Consider the following 17514-nt stretch of genomic DNA (forward strand, 5'->3'; position numbering starts at 1 on the left):
GTGCAGCTCTCTAGAGGAGGGGTTTGACAACCCCACATGTGGAAGCTGCTCCTGGGCTTGTGTCATCTTTGGAAACTTGAGGTGTCTTTAGCAGGTGGCCCCTGGTGATCATAAGAGCAGGCTCAGACATGGGATGGGCAGCGGGTAAAAGTCTTGGGGACTGATGGTGCTGGTGTAAACGAGAGCAGAATACAACTTGTGTTGTTTGAGCAGATGTGTCCAGTCTGCTGCTAATTATAAGCTTTGTGTGCACAACACGCCCTAGGAGATGTGCCAGATACTATTTCTTTTCACATTGAACTCAAAATCATTACAATTAAGCTTTAAAGTTGTAAGTAAAAACTAACAAGGAGTGTGGGTTTGCTGTCACGCTGCTTGCAACCAGGCTGGTCCCCACTGGGATGGATGTGTGTGAGGGTACAGCCCCTGTCCTGGAGGGTGGTTGGGGGTGTGAAGGGCCTTCTGAGCTCTGCTGTGGTGGACATGTTCTGATTTGGGTTTTAAATAGGCAGAAGACTTAAAAATACTGGAAATGTGCTGTTTTATGAAGGTGGGAAATATTGATGGTTGAGCTTCAGCAGCCTCTCTGGCTTGGCAGGGACAGAATAGAGGTGCTTGCTAAGAAGGGAAAATTGGGAATAAAAGTGGGAAGCCATGAGGGAAGCAATCACATAACCTCGGGCTGAGAGAAATCTTGATGATATCTGATTGATAGGTTCAGGTGGAGTTTCTGTGCCCCAGGCTGGAGGACAGGGACATGGTGGCTGTGCCACCAGCTGCAGCTCGGCAGACACTGGTCACTGGCTGCTTTGTGGCACTTTGTGGGGCTGTGTCAGGACAAGGTGGGTGATGGAGACAACACTGCACCTCCCTAGGGGAGCATCTCACCTCTGCTCCCTGAGTACGGGGAGTTCTGGACCCCTTCCTTGGGCTATGCCATAGGAGGTGACACTGGTGGCTGTGCATGTAGGGGTGAGGACCACCACTTGATTTTGGAGCGTGTTTGCCTTGTGACTGGAGGTGTGATGGATGGGCTGGGGGTGCGTTGGGCAGAACTGCTACGTGATGAGGGGTTTAAATCAAGGCTGTGGAGCAGAGAGTGGTGAGCTCTCACAGCCCTGTGATTTGTATTCAGATGGAAAGCAGCTGCTGAGTTTCAGCACTTGTAGGTCTTCGTCTGGGGTCGTGTCTGAATAAATTACATTTTGAGATCCAGGCAAATGCAGGGGAACAAGCCGCACTGTGAATGCAGCAGTGGAGGAAAGACATTTTAACTGCTCGTGATAAATGGGTCAAGATGGGTCCCGGTGTTTCAAAAATTAGCTGTTGACCTAGATAGCGACAGTGTGATGACTTGCTTGCAGGGAGAGCAAAAGTGAGTGTTCCTGGAGTTGCACATCGCTCTGAAGGTGGGGACGAGCCCGATGTGCTGGGTTGAACCTGGGCTGGCTCCCGGTGCTTTGTTTGCAGCTGACTTTTCCCCCTAGCTGGGCTGTACTGTGGGGAAGACCTCAACCATCTCTTTCTGATGGCTTTGCCGAGTAGTCCTGTGGCCAGCAGCTGGGGAGGTACCTTCCTGCCACCCTGTACTTTGTTCTCCTCCAGTAGTGAAGCACCCTCAGAGTCACCTTATTCATTTGCACTCTCCCCGACCCTGCATTTTGCAAGGGGAGCAGTGCTGTGCACCCCTGAGCACCCACCCATGCTGTTTAACACTGGTCCTTACAGATGGGCGTTGTGTGTTTGAGTCAGGGCCGTTGGTGGGGTTGATGCTACACATGGAGCTGCCACTCAAGTCAAGTTTCCTCTGCTTAGCCCTGGAGAAGGAGAAGGGCACTGCCTGCAGCAGATTCTGTTGTGCCAGGGGTTTGTCCTGTGCTGGGATCCTCTTCCTCCAGCTGAAGCCACATTGCTCCTCAGCACTGAAAGTCTACATGTTCCTTCTTGGCGAGAGACCTGTCAGTGCCCCTTGTTAGCTGCTGTAATTGAATAGTGGCTTTCTTGGGTGTTAATTAAGAAATACCCAAGCTAAGGTCACAGATGCCCTGTGCTGACAACACGAGTCTTTTCAGCTCAGTTAAAGATGCTTTTCCTTCACCAGGATTTCCTGTGAAGATCTTTGGTTAAGACCTGAGTAATTCAGTACTTGAATTTCATTTTTGTTTCTTTGGTTGTGGGGTTTTTTTGTTTATTTGTTTGCTGTTTGTTTGTTTCTTTGTTTATTGGGGGGGTGTTTGTCTTTTGGTTGGTTGGTTTTGTGTTGTGTTTTTGTTTGGGTTTCTTGTTTTTGTTTTTGTTGTTTTAAGTGCCCTTGCCAGCAAGGCCAAGTGATGCTGTAATACTTCAGAGTTAAAGCAGTTTCTAATTGCATTGGCTTGAATGTCTGTTGGCCAGTACAAGCCATGGAATGGTATCAGTACCTCTCTCCAGCAAGGTCCAGTTTTATTTGAACTTCATCACTGAAGCTGCAGTCAGTGCACTTGGGACCCTGGGGGTTCATCCCAAGCCTGGCTGTGTGCCTGTCAATCTGCTGGACTTTGATTAGATGGCTTTTACTTTCACCCCTTGGAGGCAGCACTTGCCCCACCAAGCCTTTAACCCCATTGCAGAGGGGCAGTGCTGTCCCCCTGCACCCCCAGAAGGGCAGCCTGTTCATTGAGCCTCATCCTCATTCCTGGAGCAGCGTTGGCAGCTGACTGGTGACAGGGTGCAATTAAGGATAGGACTGGTTTTGCTCTCTGAAGCTCTATGTGGTTTTGGCCCGAGTTGCTTGAGCACTCTGTTTGCAGCCCACAAGATGCTCTCACCAGGTACACGCAAGCAAAGGAGGAGCAGCAGCACCTCCAGAGCAAGGGGAGCCTGGCCATGAGCACCCCAAACTGGTGGGTGAGCCTGGTCTTGGCTGTGCAGAGGAAATGCTTTTCCTGGGGAAATGCATATGATGTTTTTCCCTGTTTGTGCTTCACTGGCTTTGGTGGTCCTAGTTTCTCATCTTGCTGCCCAGTTTGAATTTCCTATTTGAAACTGTCATAGGCAAAGCCCGCACTGAGCCCCTGAAGTCCACAGGAGGAAGATGCACTTACACATCCAGATGTGGGTGGTCGGGAATAAGCCAGGCGGTCACTTATTTAGCTTTTTCACATCAGGTCCTCATGGGTGGAAAAGGGGGTGTCAGGAGGAGCTGCTGGGAGGCCTGAGCCATCAGGGCTGCTCTTGCATCGCACCAGGAAAGCAACATCCTTTTGAGTCCCAACAAGAGGCTGGGACCATGGCTGGGTGTCTGGCCCTTGGCAAACACAAGTTTCCTGGATGTGAGGAGGCTCCACCACCTGCCCTGTGCCCGGGCATGGGGTGTCCCATTCCAGTCCTCTCATCTGGCTCCCTGCCTCTTGCCACAGCACCAGGGAAAGGGGCTCAGCCTTCCCTCCCCTCACCGTCATCTGGGTTGGATCCTACCCTCCCAAATCACACCAGAGATGCTTTGGGGACCACATTGTGCTTCTCCATAGCTCTCAGCTGATAAGCCCAGTCATGCCCTGCCTGCACCACAGGCGAGCTGCTCACCTGGAGACAAGAGCCTCTGCAAAGTGCAGCTCCTGATGGAGGAGGAGTTTGGCAGCAAAGTGGACAGGGGGCCGTTTGTACCACTGCTGGGTGCCGGGGTGGGATGCAACAAGCAGGGAAAAATGGGTTGTGCTGTGCTGGGAGGGATCTGGGACTCGCTGCTGTGAAACCAGTGGTAGGACAGGAGAACATGACTGTGCAGGTCAGGAGTTGCCCATCATGTGCCACTGTGAACTGAGGATTGTTCCCTGTCTGTCACAGCAGCCCACATGTGCTTTGTAGCGCTTGGTCCCTAGCAATCTCACATTTTGGTTTGTAGAGACTTTCCTGTGCGTTTTCCTCTGGAAAACAACATTCCCTTCATAGTAGCATAGGAAAGTTTGGTCCTTAGATTTCTGACCTCGAGCCCAGCTCTCATCAGCCTGTTCACAAGCGAGTGCCTTGCCTGTTTTTTCCCATCCGAGGTGGCCAGTAGCTACAGGGGCTGCTTTATCTCCCGCAGGCTCCTGCTTCTGGGTCGCCGTCCTGGATGGCAACGTGGTGGGGATCGTGGCGGCACGGGGCAACGAGGAGGACAACACGGTGGAGCTGCGCCGCATGTCCGTCGACTCCAACTACCGCGGCAAAGGGATCGCCAAGGCCCTGGGCCGCAAAGTGCTGGAGTTTGCCATGCTCAACAACTACTCGTCCGTCGTGCTGGGAACCACGGCCGTGAAGATGGCAGCCCACAGGCTCTACGAGTCCTTGGGGTTCAAGCACGTGGGTGTCGTCGAACATTACGCCCTGCCAGGGATGACGCGCTCCTTACTGGAGAGAATGTTTTTCCAGCTCCGCTATCACCGCTACCGCCTGCAGCTGCGAGAAGAATAAAAAATAACCCAACCAACCAAATTTTCTTTTCCCCTCCTACCCCTTCAAAAATAATAAATTGCCCTTCTCTTTCTCGTCACCGTTGAATTGCCGATTTTGGGTTGAGTGTTTGTCCCCTCACGTCATCTCTTGGTTTGCTCTGTGCAGCTGGCTGTCCAGCCGAGCAGCGCTCCTTCCTCGCGTGCTGCAGGCGGTGGCGGGCGTCCTGCGACCCGGCGGAGCGGAGCGGAGCGGCGGCCTCTCCTTCCCAGGTACCTCCGTAAAGCACAGAAAACTCTAACTGCAAAGTAGTCCCACTGCTCTGGTGTACATAGTCTTCTCCTTTTCCAAATGTAAGATAACATAGTGATGCATTCATAATAGTGCAGAAATATTACTTGAATGCAGTTTTCAGTATTTCATGCACCAGTAAGTAGAATATGCATTCGTCTAACCGTTATTTACTGGTTAATAGTTTTCAAAAATAAGGTGGGGGGGTGCAAAAAGCCCCCCACCCCAACCCGCTTGCTACAATGCATGAAGAGGAAAGCGCGTGCACGCACTCCAGCACATCGCCCTGCCACCACGGCACTGGTGTTGCACTTTTATTTGGATGTGCCTCATTCTGCCAAATGTCTGAGAGACCCCGGGTGCAACCGGTAACCACGACTCCGCTCCACCCCCCCCTCCTTCCTAAGCCAGCACAAACTCGGACCGACTGAACTCTGAGCCCCATTGTACCATAGTGTGAAGTTCAGATCAAACCTAAATGTCTCCCGCGCTGTTCTGTAGCCACGCGTAACCTGCAGTCCTGGGCCAGGCTCCGCATGTGCGTTGGACTTTCTCTTCGCTGCCTTTTGGGGTTTTGTTTGTTTGTTTGTTCTATTTTTAAGGGTTTTTTGTTGTTGTTGTTGTTGTTATTTTTAGTTTTGGCTTTTGCTGAATGGTGTCATTGAGGCGTAATGGAGGCTGCAGTTCCTATGGCAACACATTTGCACATTAATGTGCACACCAAATCTAACCACTTCAGAGAAGCAACATGTGACAGATAATCGCATTTTGGGGAGCACCAGGGTTGGGGGAAGCATACTTATTATCTTAACTAGCTGCTTGTTCAATAAATGTAGATGGCCTCACTGCAGCCTTCCATCAAAGGTAGTTAACTGCTTTAATGATGTCAGATTTGTGAATTGTACAATGCAAAAAGCAATGCAAAGCAGATTCGGCATGTGTCTGTACCCAGTATGTATGTACAGTGCCTGCCAACTAAAGAATAACCAAGACTACAGCTTCTTCTAGCCTGAGATATCAACTTTTATAACTTATTTAAACAAATAGCAACTTTGCATGAATTATGTCTTGGGGAAAAAGAAGATTGGTAGGCTTTCATTTTTAAAACGTCGTATCAGAAGTATACAGAAAACATTTCTGGCTGCACTTAATTTGGGGTGGGTGGAGGGGTTCAGCTCTGTTAATACATTTAAAGGGAAAATCCCTTTAATTTAGTTCCTGGGGGGAAACAGTTACTATTTTACGAGGTGTTATGTGTGGGGGGTGGGAGGGGAAACGAACACCTGTCACGATGCACTTGATGAAAGGGTAGAGCCTGTGTTAACCACGCTGGCACTTGCAAACACAAGGGCAGCATCAGCGGGAGAGCCCCAGCAGGGAGGAGCCGTGGGGTGAGATGTCACGGGCCCACGCGTGGGATGCTGCCTGCATCTCGCTTGGACCCAGAGCTGCCCTTTCCAGCCCAAATGAGGGTGAGGGCAGCGGGGAGGGGGCTCAGCCCATCTGTCCCTGCTGGGGCTGTGGGCCGGGCACTGGTGCCACAGATGGAGGAGCTGGAGGGGCAGAGTCCCGGTGTGTGTCTCAGCAATAAGGGGGGAAAATTAGGATGGTGAATGAAGGGCACTGTAGCAAGAGACCGTGAGTTTAATTAACAAAATTTCTGTATGGGGCACTATATTTTTAAAAGTTCTTTCTATGCTGTACATTTCTCCTGAAGCTGAAATAATGTATTGTTGGTAGGGGTTTTTGTATAGTGTACAGAAATTGGCAGAATATTTTCTTGCTGCATTCAGTGATTTATTAACCGAAGTAAAATAGACAAATATAAAGTGTTAGCAAAAGTTGAAAGAAAAAAAACCACAGAACAGTTTGTGCCTTTTTTTAGTTTATTTTTTCTGTTGCTATATAATCACTGCACTAAAACCTTTCCAGAAGGGAAAAAAAAAGCAAAACTAGTCTCTTAATAAGGGAGGAATACATAAAGCCTAAATTGAGTGTTAATTTTTTTATTGGGATATTTAATTAAAAGAATGTCGCTGGTTTTATTTGATACCTGTGCCTTTGTAATAAAACTCCACATCCTGTCAGAAAAGCCAAACCAGGTATAAATCCCACCAGATCCCACAGATGCAGAAGTACCATCAGGTTACCAGTATTTTCTTTAAAAAAAAAAAAACAAAAACAAACTTGTAAACCTTAACTAATGATATTGCAGTATCTGATCGTAATACCTGTTGAGTTGCCTGGGAAGGGGTTGCTTTGGGAAGGTGCAGCTTTCGGGATGCTGTCTGCATTCTTCCCCAGGCACGCCAGCTGCCGGAGGTGCACCGATAAGGATTGAGTCGTTGCCACTTGGCCGGTAGCTGCTGAGCAGATTTCTTCCCTTAATGCTTCTGCCAGTTGCTTTGTGACCGGGCTCTTTGGAACAAATCCAGCTGGTTGCTCCCAGCTCTCCAGCCGGGACAGCTCGTTTCTGGAGGAGAGGGCTGGCTGCCAGATGGGTTGGGTTTTGCTTTCCTCGGGTGATGGAGAGGGCTGGCGGGTGGAACGCCGCTGATCCCAGCCCTGGTTTTTACTGGAGAACCCACATGGCTGCCAGAGCTGTGTCACTGGTGGCAGCAGTGGGATGGGGTACAGGACCTGGGGCGTTGCTGCTGCTTCCCCACCCAGAACTGCTCTGAATAGGATTAGACAAGGTTGGGCTTAAAAGCTTTGAGTGATACTGTCCGGTCATCTGCATTCATGGGAAGCTTCCCTAAATGTGATAGCTCAGGCGAAGCTCTGGAGACAGAAAGCCTCTTTGTGCTGCTCTCTGTGACCCCCAGGCTCTGGACTGTGCCGGGCTCACCCGCTGTTGTCCTCGGGGTCCAGCCTGCCTTGTCCTCACTGCCTGGGCCAGTGTGCTGGTAGAGACCACAGTGCAGGTCACAGGGTGATGTGTTGAGGCTGACCTGCCTTGGGTGGGTCCATCCATCCGTGGTGTCTCTTTCAGGGTGCACTGGTTTAAACAGCATTGCATGGAAAAGTGAGATCCCACAGCTCATCGCTTGTATCCCCACCACTGGTTTTGCAGCCCCCCCTGGGGAGCTTCTTGCTTCTCCTGCACCATGCAGCTATGGTTGACACAGTCCTGCATCAGGACCATCACCATTTCCCTTTCTCTGGTCTTGAGCATCACCTTCTGAATGCTCCCATCCCAGTTCAGCATCTGAGTTGTGCAGAGCAGCACAAAGTGGTTGTGGGTTTGTCCTGAGCAGAAGAACTCGCCATCTGGACCTACTGCCAGAAACCCATTGAGAGCCTATTGCCAGTTGTCAAGTCTAATTCCAACACAGACTCACATCAGTATGAGGTGGTTCTTAACTTATTTTGGTGGTTTCTCCTTCCAAGGACACTTCTAGCTGGAGTTTGGGATGAGTGGAGCTTCTCTTGGGTCTTAGTCTCAGTTGGTAGACATCGTGGCTAGTAAGACTGCTTCAGATTTAGGCAGAGCATGTGTTGGAGATGTGGAGGAGCTTCCCCCAGCTGTGCTAGGTGCTATTTTTCATTTGCTGCGCATGTGGGTTGTCACAGCCCACTGCCCTTGTCCTGCATGCTCTGTGGTGTTACCAAGGACACGGTTTCCTCAGCTGCCAACTCTCTCCTTGGCATGGTTGCTTTTTCTTCTGATCCCTGGGTAGTGGACACTGCTCGAGTGTCCTCTGCTTGGAGGGGACTGGCGCAGAGCCCTTGCTTACTGGAGAAGGCACCTTACAGGCTGTGATGTGCACGTACATGTTTCTCTTCAAAAAAAACTTTAAAAAGATTTTAAAAGGGGGAAACTTTGCATTGCAGTGGCTGAGGTCCAGAGCCTCGGGGCTCCGCCAGCCCTGCGGCACAGCCTGGGCAATTCCCCATGGAGTGAGTGGGAATGCCCTGCGCATCCTCAGCAAACTGGCATCCCAAGCACGCACAGTATTTGGCAATAAGCTCTGTGTGAAGCTTGGCCCCTGAATGGTCCCTGACCAGTAATGCTGAGCAATCCAAGCAACAAGGAAAGTGATTTCTAATCTTACTTGAAACCCTTGGACTGGTATTTGTTGTAAAATCATGCAGTGTTTTCCCTACGCGAAGCAGACAGCACTTGCAAAATGCCTGGAAACGGCAGCCACAATTCACGTCTGCTGGGATATGCCCTTTGCAGCGCTTCTTGCTGCAGGAGAGTTTGGGGCGCTGCCATCAGCACTGATCTTTTCCCCTACACTGCTGTTACCGTGCGGTATGTGGGATGGTATTTCTGCGCAAGGCTTTACCTCTCCCCGAGCGGGCTGCCGGCTGTACCCTGGCACAGGACTGAGCATCGGGAGCTGAGCTGTCACCTGCGGGTGACACGCGGTCCATCCACTCCCATCTCTGTGGCGTGTACGACTCAGAGAGCAGCTGCAGCGGTGGAGGCTGCTCGGGGAGGAGAGATGCATGGCTGTGGGGAGCCATGGCCATGGGGTGCCTTGGGTGTCGGGTGTTTCAGGCTGGGCATCATGGAAGGAGACAGCTGGCAGTGTAGTCAACCCTGTCAGGGAGAAACAGGCTTGTTTTAAAAGGTGTTTGTTGGAAGCAAGATGAGTTTAATGGTATTATAAGGAGCCTGTAAGGATGTCCTGTGTCCTTCAGGTCTGAGGTGTGGTAGCGTTGTGGTGGTGAGTTGGTTGGTCGTCGCAGGTGGGGTGCAATGGGGGTGGTAGAGGCAGGACCAGCATTTGGGATGCTGCAGAGGTAGTTGTGCGGCCAAAGACAACATCACAGCCCGCAGGACACAAATTGTTGCTCTTCTGCTCTGTGCAGGATGGATGCACATAAATCCTTAAAATCCCAAGGGCCACCTCTGCATCTGGACTCACTTCAGCATCGCCCTTCAGCATATACAGCTAAATGACCCCAGGGACATCTGGCCTCAGGGCTGGGACCTGGACAATTGCTTCCCCTCTGTCTTTGTCCTCATGTGAAATGAGGATGATTCTTTATGTCATGACAACTGAATTTATTAGTCCCTGTGTAGGAGAAACAGGACTGAGGGTTGGCAGGTGGCTGTCCAAGTTCGGATGTGCCCGCTGGGGTCTCTGTGCCTCACTCCTGCAGCCAGAGCAGAACGTGCTTGGAGCCTGGGTGAGGATCAGGCCCCTTCCTTGCTGTGCAAGCTGCACCTCGGTGCTGGGGAAAGCAGGATAAGGCTCTGGAGAGCGAGAACAGAAAGTCCCTTGGTCAGAATTCCCCACGGAACTGTGGTTTTACAAAACCCCGTCACCATCCGTGCTGCTGCCCATCGCTCACTGACCCGTCCCCGGCCGTGATGCAGCTCTGCTGCCTTTTAATTTGCCAGATTGGCTGGCCGAGGTGCAAATGGATAGTTACTGACTGTAGGGATTTCCGAATTGCCAAACACACGAGGGCAGGAACCAGCTCCAGTTACCTCTGAATTAACAGTCTCATTTTTAACGTGCTGTGTTTCATTAGCGCTGCCATGATGCTCTTGGTATGCACTCTAGTTAAAGCTTAATAAAGGAATTTTAATTCCAGGCTAACTGGAGTCTTGTGGTAGAATACAGTGTACCACGTAAAGAAAACGAAGGGGTGCAAACTGTTAAGTAAGCTTTAACGTGCAAAAGGATAATTTTATCTTTTTTTTTCTCCCTCGAGATAGATCCACACAGAATCTTGAGCAAAAAATTGTGTGCTCTTGCATCCCTCAGTAATAGCAACAATGCACAGAGATTATGCTTATCTCCCACTGAAAAACTGCTACCTGAGTGGTCATTTGGAGTACCTTTCATTGAAAAGAAAATAAGAGGATAATTTGAACAACAGAGGGTTTAGTTAAAATACAGTATAATTTAAAACAAGTTCTAAGTCAGCATTTGGAGTTTGATCACTGTTTAAAATCGCTGTTCAGTGCTGTCTTTGTATTACACAATGGTCAGTTGCGGGAGAGAATATGCTTTTAACATCTAGTGGTAGCAGATGGACTTATTGAGACCAAGAGCATAACAAATACGTAATGCAACTGTAAATTTATTTATGAGTAAAACGTTTGAATGCAGAAGCAGCTACTGCTATGTAAGCATAATGAACATATAGCTAACATTGTTTTCAGTTTGTTTTTCTCCAAAGCTTAGTCCTTTTGACTTGTAATATGTATATTTGCTTTTTTTAAAATCTAATTAGGTTTAACAAAACATCCGTTGCTTTGTGAGTTGTACTTACGATTGTGCTGGGCCGTTAGCTTTAAGCAGTTTGTGTGCTTGTGTTATTTTATTAAAGCAAAAGTCTTCTTGAGACAAACGCGGTAAAGGAAAAAATAATCATTATATTTTTGGTAGTGTTAAGCAGATGTGTGGTATGCATTTGGAAAATGTCCAATGTCAGTTGAAAAAACAAACAAAACTGGGGCTAAATTGCTTACCAGAACTGCTCATCTCTAAGGCAGTGGCTTTTTAGTTCATGGGTTCAGGCTAAACTCCTGCCTAAACAGAAACTCAGATTCCCCCAAGCAGCCTCTTACTCTGCATCTCTTCACCCTTGTACAAGACCGATGTGAAATGAGTCTCGCGTTTTCTACGTCCGATATGTACTGTACTTCGTCACGGGAAGTGGCTACAAGTCCTCAAAGAAATATGAACATATTTTAAAACAGCAATAATTAGCACTGTAAAGCAAATGAGAACGCGGGGGAGAGCACAGGGAGGTGGTTCAGGAGGATGGTGCCATTAGGAACATGCTACATCAGCGCTGCTGTTGCACCTGGTGAGCAGGTGAAGCACTAGAAAAGGCCACCGGTCTCTGGGGTGGATCCTCACCTTGGCAGAGAAGTTGCCCATGAAGGGTCCCTCTGCTCGAGTCGTTCTTTGGTGTTTTAAGTCCTTGCATGGCACAGATGTTTCACCTTCGTTTTAAGGGCGAGTTATAGCAAATGCCATTCCTTGAGGGAGAGACAGACCCAAGGAAGAGCTGTCAGTGTGGCTCAGAGGAAAGTAAATGCTCATTGCCACAGTCTCATACTCCAGCGTGCTCTGCTACCGCGCCGCTGGGGCTCAACAACAGCAGAAAATAGAATAAACTAATATAATTTCCCGATGGAGGGAAGCAGCAGTCAGCTCAGTTGGAAAGCTGTTTGCGTACCGTCCAGGCATATCGACACGAAGCAGTTCCTCTGGCATGGCAGGACGTGTTGATGTGCACGAGTTTAGCCCTTGGTGTGCTTTAGGCGATCGAGCTCCCACCTGCGCAGCGTTACCGCTGTGATGGGGGCTTATCGGCCATCGGCAGAGCCCTGGGGGCCACCAGCTCTCGGGGACAGCTCGGTGTCCTCGGGCAGGGCCGGGTGAGGTGCTCTGGGCAAATGACTTGTAGGTACTTAAGTTCTGTTCCTGATGGCCGCTGTAACTGTGAAAATTAACCAGACCTGCTGTGATAAATTTGGTTATATAAGGTTTATTTGGTTAATTTTTTATAAGTGAAAACTGAAAAGATGAAAGAGAATTGTAATATGAAAGCAACTGCTGTAAATAATGTATGAATGAATAAAATCTAAAACTTATGTCAGTTTTTTCCTAAACTGTTTTGCTGTTGAGTTACTCACACCACAGTGCAGATGGTGCCTCCATCTTCTTCAGCTCCCAGTCCAGCACGGGCAAACACTACTCATTCTGTTTTCATTGATAAATAGGAATATCTTTATGCGTGTGTCATGCATGTCCTTGGATTATATTTCCATGCTGTTCCAGCTCGCTGACTAATAATAACAAGCTCAGAAGTGTCAATGTTCTTGGAGCTGCATATAGTAGTAGCTGCATATAGCCACCCCTGGTCACTGCACTGCTGGTGCTGCCCCGTGATGGGACCGTGCCTGGTCTGCCTGAGGCCACGTGCCCTCACTTGCTGCTTGAGATCCCACCTGAGACTGGAGATAGCCCTGAGAGATGTCTCATCAGAGCAGAAGACCAAAGAAAACCACATGGAGAGATAGAGTGAGTGGTATCAGTGAGGACATTTTTGTGGTGAAGGTACATCTGTGCAGGCTCCCCAAGCCACACAAACCCCTTTCTGTTCTCTACATCTCTGCATTTCCGTAGGTAAAAATGAGCAAAAATGGGCCACTCCCCACTGTTTGTTAAACCTCTACAAGGCTGATTCTGATCACCTCTTATCATAGAATGTCCTGAGTTGGAAAGGACCCACAAGGATCATCAAGTCCAACTCCTGTCCCTGCATAGGACAACCACAAAATTCACACCATGTGTCTGAGGGTGTTGTCCAGTCTCTTCTTGAATGCTGTCAGGCTTGGGGCTGTGACACCTCCCCATTGAGCAGCTCTGGGACGCAGGGAAGCCCTGACCTCCCATGTAGGGAGGGGAGATGGGGCTCCAGCCTCCGTCACCTTCCCGGGGGTGGGGGCTGAGGCTTTGGGCCGGGCAGGATTATCTGGCGGAGCAGCCAGGCAGGGATGTGCCGTGTGAGGTTAATGCCTTTGCAGTACAGATCCAGCCCCTGTCACTTCTCTGCTTTATCCAGATGTGCAGACACCCAACAGCAGCATCTCCCTCAGAGGAGGCGTATCTAGTACACCTCTGGGACTGATAGTACTGTTTTGTGGGTTTCTGAGAGGAAACAGCTCTAAGTTCACTCATGTGCAGGAGCTTTGTTTTATACGAAAGCTACCAAAAAGCCCTCACCTCAGAACTGCTTTAGCGAAATAACAGGAAAGTGGCAACAAGAGCCGTTAGTTTTAGAAGCTGTATTGTGGGTGTGCTGTGTGCCTTAAAGCACCTCAACTAACTGGTTATTTGGATAAAAAATTCTAATCCTTGGGGACAAGGACTTTGTGCCCATGCCCTGTGTCCCCCAGCATGTGCCTCATGCTCTGAATAAGACAGGACCTCAAGATCCGTCCCCGCATTGCGGGTTCCCAGTGCAAGCACTACCCATGTACACCTAATGCCTCCTGAAAAGCCAAAGCAAACCCACCACAAGCTGTCCCCTCTGCCAAAAAGTAGGGAGGCTGAGACTGGAGCTGGGCAGGGAAGCTCCTGGGTCTGACACATCCTGAGCAAATAAAGCCCACTAAACAGCTTTTAGCTTGGCCAAACAGCCACCAAAATGTTCTGTCTACCTATCTATCCACCTATAATCTGTCCATCCATCCATGCTGGCCAACCTTTTGCAAGGGACAGAGCTGTGAAGTCCCCACCTGTGGGTTCCCAGCCATGCTCCACCACAAGCCCACTGCCCCCCAGGCAGCTCCTGACTGTGGTCTGTGTGTTGTCTATCAGGTAGGCAAAGAAAATAGTGCTATGGCAAGCTCTGGGGTTCCTCCAGTCCTCACCATGTCCCCACAACTCCAGGGGTTGGGGGTCATTTCATATCTGGGCTTTACCAGGAGCCATAAACTAGACCTTCGTATTCTTATCTCAGCGGCAAGAGCTGATCAGCAGCAAGGTGACTTCTGTGACCTTATGGTTGCATTTCTTTTAGTACAGGTGTATTCTGAGCACAACAAGCAGGATATATTTGGGACACGATGCTCTTGTAGCAGTGAATGTGGTGAGTGTGCTCACCTTGGTGGGACATGGTCTGGTCGTACAGTAGGACATCCAGCCTCACTGCTCCAGGCTGCTCCCCTTTACTAGACATCCCACCACTGTGTGCCAGCCTCACAGAAAGCACTCAGACATCTGCTTGGCTTCAGCCAAGGAGCCGCTGCTAACTCTAACAGAGTTATCATCTGCTTCGAGTGCTCCTGGGGGTGTGCAGCCTGATGGTTCCTTCACCTGTTTGGAGTCTCGTTGAGCTTGCTGTCACATTTCCACCTCTGCTCCCTCAGGCCTGTCCCTGGTTCACAGCACCACACACGCAGCCACCTCGCTTCTGTTACACGAGTGTAAGTACCACAATTAACAGCTCTTTTTGTTTTAATAGATAGGAAAAAAACTCATGTGTTCCAGTAAAGATGAATGTGTCCCTTCCCAAAGATTATTCTGTGTCACGGTTATTTACAACCTCAGTGGCCAAGAACAGCAAAGCAAACCCTCTTCTTTTTAATTGCCCATCATCTCAAGATATAGCCACGCTCCTTCAGGAAGCAAGTACCTTGGAAAAAGCTTCCTTTTGAAAGGGACTCCTCATCAAGCGGGCTCAGGCACCGCAGGACGTTTGCTTGGCTCCCTGGAGTCCCCACAGCCCACGGTTTGGCGCAGCACTGGCATGTTATTGTCAGGATACGTTCAGGCCCTGGTAGTTCTCACCACCAAAGTTTTCCAGGTTGATCTTCCTGCGGGGTGACATCTGTAGAGCTGTCAGCTCTGTCGCTTAGTAGCAATTGTGTATAAAATGCAGGAATGTCAGCTATTGGTATGGGAGAAAGATGGAGCTTGAAGGTTTCATGTTTATGGTCATGTGTGCTAATACGATTCTTATAAAATGTGTCAAATTTGTCAAGAAATTAACCTATTAATTTCTTTGAGGTACATTTTTGTTCTTTTCTGTGCTTGGCTGCATTTGTAAAGTCAATAGAGTAAATTAAACACCTGAGGCCAGTTATAACAGAAGAGGAAGGAGCATTGGAGAGAGATAAATCTTCTCGTCTGGATGTCAGAGGCAGGGTCAGGTGAATCATGCTCTACAAGTGCTCATTTCTCTCCACTAATGACCAGTCCAAGGTGAGTCTAGACCAACCCAGCAGTAGATGTCTATCCTATAGACACCCAAGGGGAGATAAATCCTAGCACGGTGTCTCTATGGAAAAGCTTAATTGTACCTGAGAATTCGGGGAAGCTGAAGGAGAAACAGTGTCACTTTTTTCAAGCAAATATTAATTTGGGCTTTAAAGGTTTGTATTTGCATTCAGTCATCAAAACTTAAAGCCTGAACAGTGAACTACGCTCCTAAAAATGATCTGAAATTGTTGTTAAAGAATCAAAGTTTTGGTGATGTGCAGATAAATTAATTGCAAAAACTCACCTGGTCTATAGTCTGTTCCAACACCTCCTGCGTTGGTTACCTGGTTACCTGCACTGTGGTTACATCTACTAGACAGAAGTGTGGAATTAATTGCTCACCAGTAATATTTATATTACAATCTAATTACTTAGTTGGATTTTTTTTCCTAAGCAGAAGAGAACTGATAGTGTAGGAGAAGAAGAATAAACAGCCGCTTTATGTTCCTCTGCAGACAGGTAGGTGGGATGGAGAACAGGAAGACCACAGCAAGCTTAATAACCTTTGATTCCTCTTTATTTGTTGTATGTTATGACTCATATTTTATCCTGCAGCAACCCTGAATAATAGTGTTAAAAAAAAAATAGGATCATTCTTTTGATTCAGCTGTTTAGGGACAACTTTGGTTTACATCTGGCAGGCTTATTTATAAGAAAAGCTCCTACAGCCTCGTAAGCTGAAGAAACCTTGTTTCTCAAGTACAGGAGAGAATGGTCTGTATGATGAGATGGGCTTCCAAGCTTAATCTTTTGTGCCCTCTTCTTTGTGGAATGGCAAAGAAATCCAAGAAAAAAGTAGAAGCTTAGTCTTACAGGTTGTGGCTTATTTTGGAATATTTTAAGGAACAGGAGAAAAAATCTAGAAGATGGGCCTTAAAAAGAAACAACCCAACCTTTAAGTGATCGCGCACTAGGTGGGCATTTTGACAGAGCATCAAGGGGAAGAGCAAGAAGGTTCAGTACTGAAGCAGAACCCACCAGGTGGGTCCTCTGGAAGGCTCTTCTCACTAGAAGCATCAAATAGTGTTTAGGGAAGAGACAAGCAAATGGTTACAAATACTCGTTCTTGGCCTTTGTCTAGCATGCAGAGTGGAGAAGTGTCCCTTCAGGTGTCCCATTGGTGACGAGCTTCTCCTCCTGCTCTTAAAGGCTGGGAGCTCTCAGGGCTGCTGCACTCCAGTTAAAGGGAAGGCCAAGGCTTCGAACCCAAGAGGATCACACCAAAAGATGAATTTAGGATCGGATGTTTTCTTTAGATATACAGATTTTCTTTTTGTTTGTTTGTTTCATGGATATGGAGCAGCTGCTCTATCCAAGAGGTGCTTGCAGGGCAGTTAGTCCTGTTTGGACAGCTCTGGTCTGACAAAAGCCCCCTGCCTTGTAAAATGACCTCATTCTGCATGTAAAACTGCACAAATAGCTAAATTTTCACTCCAGCTCAGAAGGTGGGCGAGAGGAACCAAAATAGGGGAGACTTTGTGCCAAGCCTCTCAAAGCTGAATGCATGGTGTGTGCAATGCAAGGCTGTGTCTGCCTTTGTGATTATTAGACTCTGTATGTCAATTCACCCAACAACCCATAAAAATGTGCGCATTTCTATAACAAAGCCACCATTTTTCCCTTACTAATGTATAGGTGTATATCATACATCCACCTCTCCTGTGGAATCCACTGTAAGAAAGAACCCAACTGGAAATACTCCTTTTGCCTCACAAAGCATGTTGTATGGGGTTCAAGTGACAGGGACAATTACACTGACCTACGACTACCTCCATTCCCATTCAGTTTTGCAGGTGTTACACACAGAAGAAATAAATTAACTGTTCATCAGCATCTATTTCAGATAAGGGTAAATGGGATGTCGAGGTCCTAGGAAGGGTGGGGAGCTGAAACAAAAGGGTAAGCAAATGAAAAAATGAATAACCAAGCCAAAAAAAAACAAAAATCACACAGAAAACTAATTTCTGTTAAATTTTCATGTGGCTGAGGTGTTTCTCGCTGATGCTGGATCTGAACTCTTTGTCGCTGCAATATTAGCCTCCTAAATGTCAGCTGGTACCCGTGG

General features: G+C 48.3%; 1 protein-coding gene across 1 annotated transcript in view; it reads left to right on the top strand.

Moving 5' to 3' along the window:
- Window positions 1-12274, top strand: part of NAT8L (N-acetyltransferase 8 like) — a 33930-nt gene extending 21656 nt beyond the window's left edge. Inside the window, exon 3 of the mRNA XM_065060377.1 lies at window positions 4067-12274. Coding sequence (XP_064916449.1) covers window positions 4067-4434 — 368 coding nt within the window. The 3' untranslated portion in view covers window positions 4435-12274. The remainder of the gene's footprint in view (window positions 1-4066) is intronic.
- The last annotated feature ends 5240 nt before the right edge of the window (window positions 12275-17514 follow it).

The sequence above is a fragment of the Columba livia genome, chromosome 4, assembly GCF_036013475.1.
Source record: "Columba livia isolate bColLiv1 breed racing homer chromosome 4, bColLiv1.pat.W.v2, whole genome shotgun sequence".
NCBI classification, from domain to species: Eukaryota; Metazoa; Chordata; class Aves; order Columbiformes; family Columbidae; genus Columba; species Columba livia.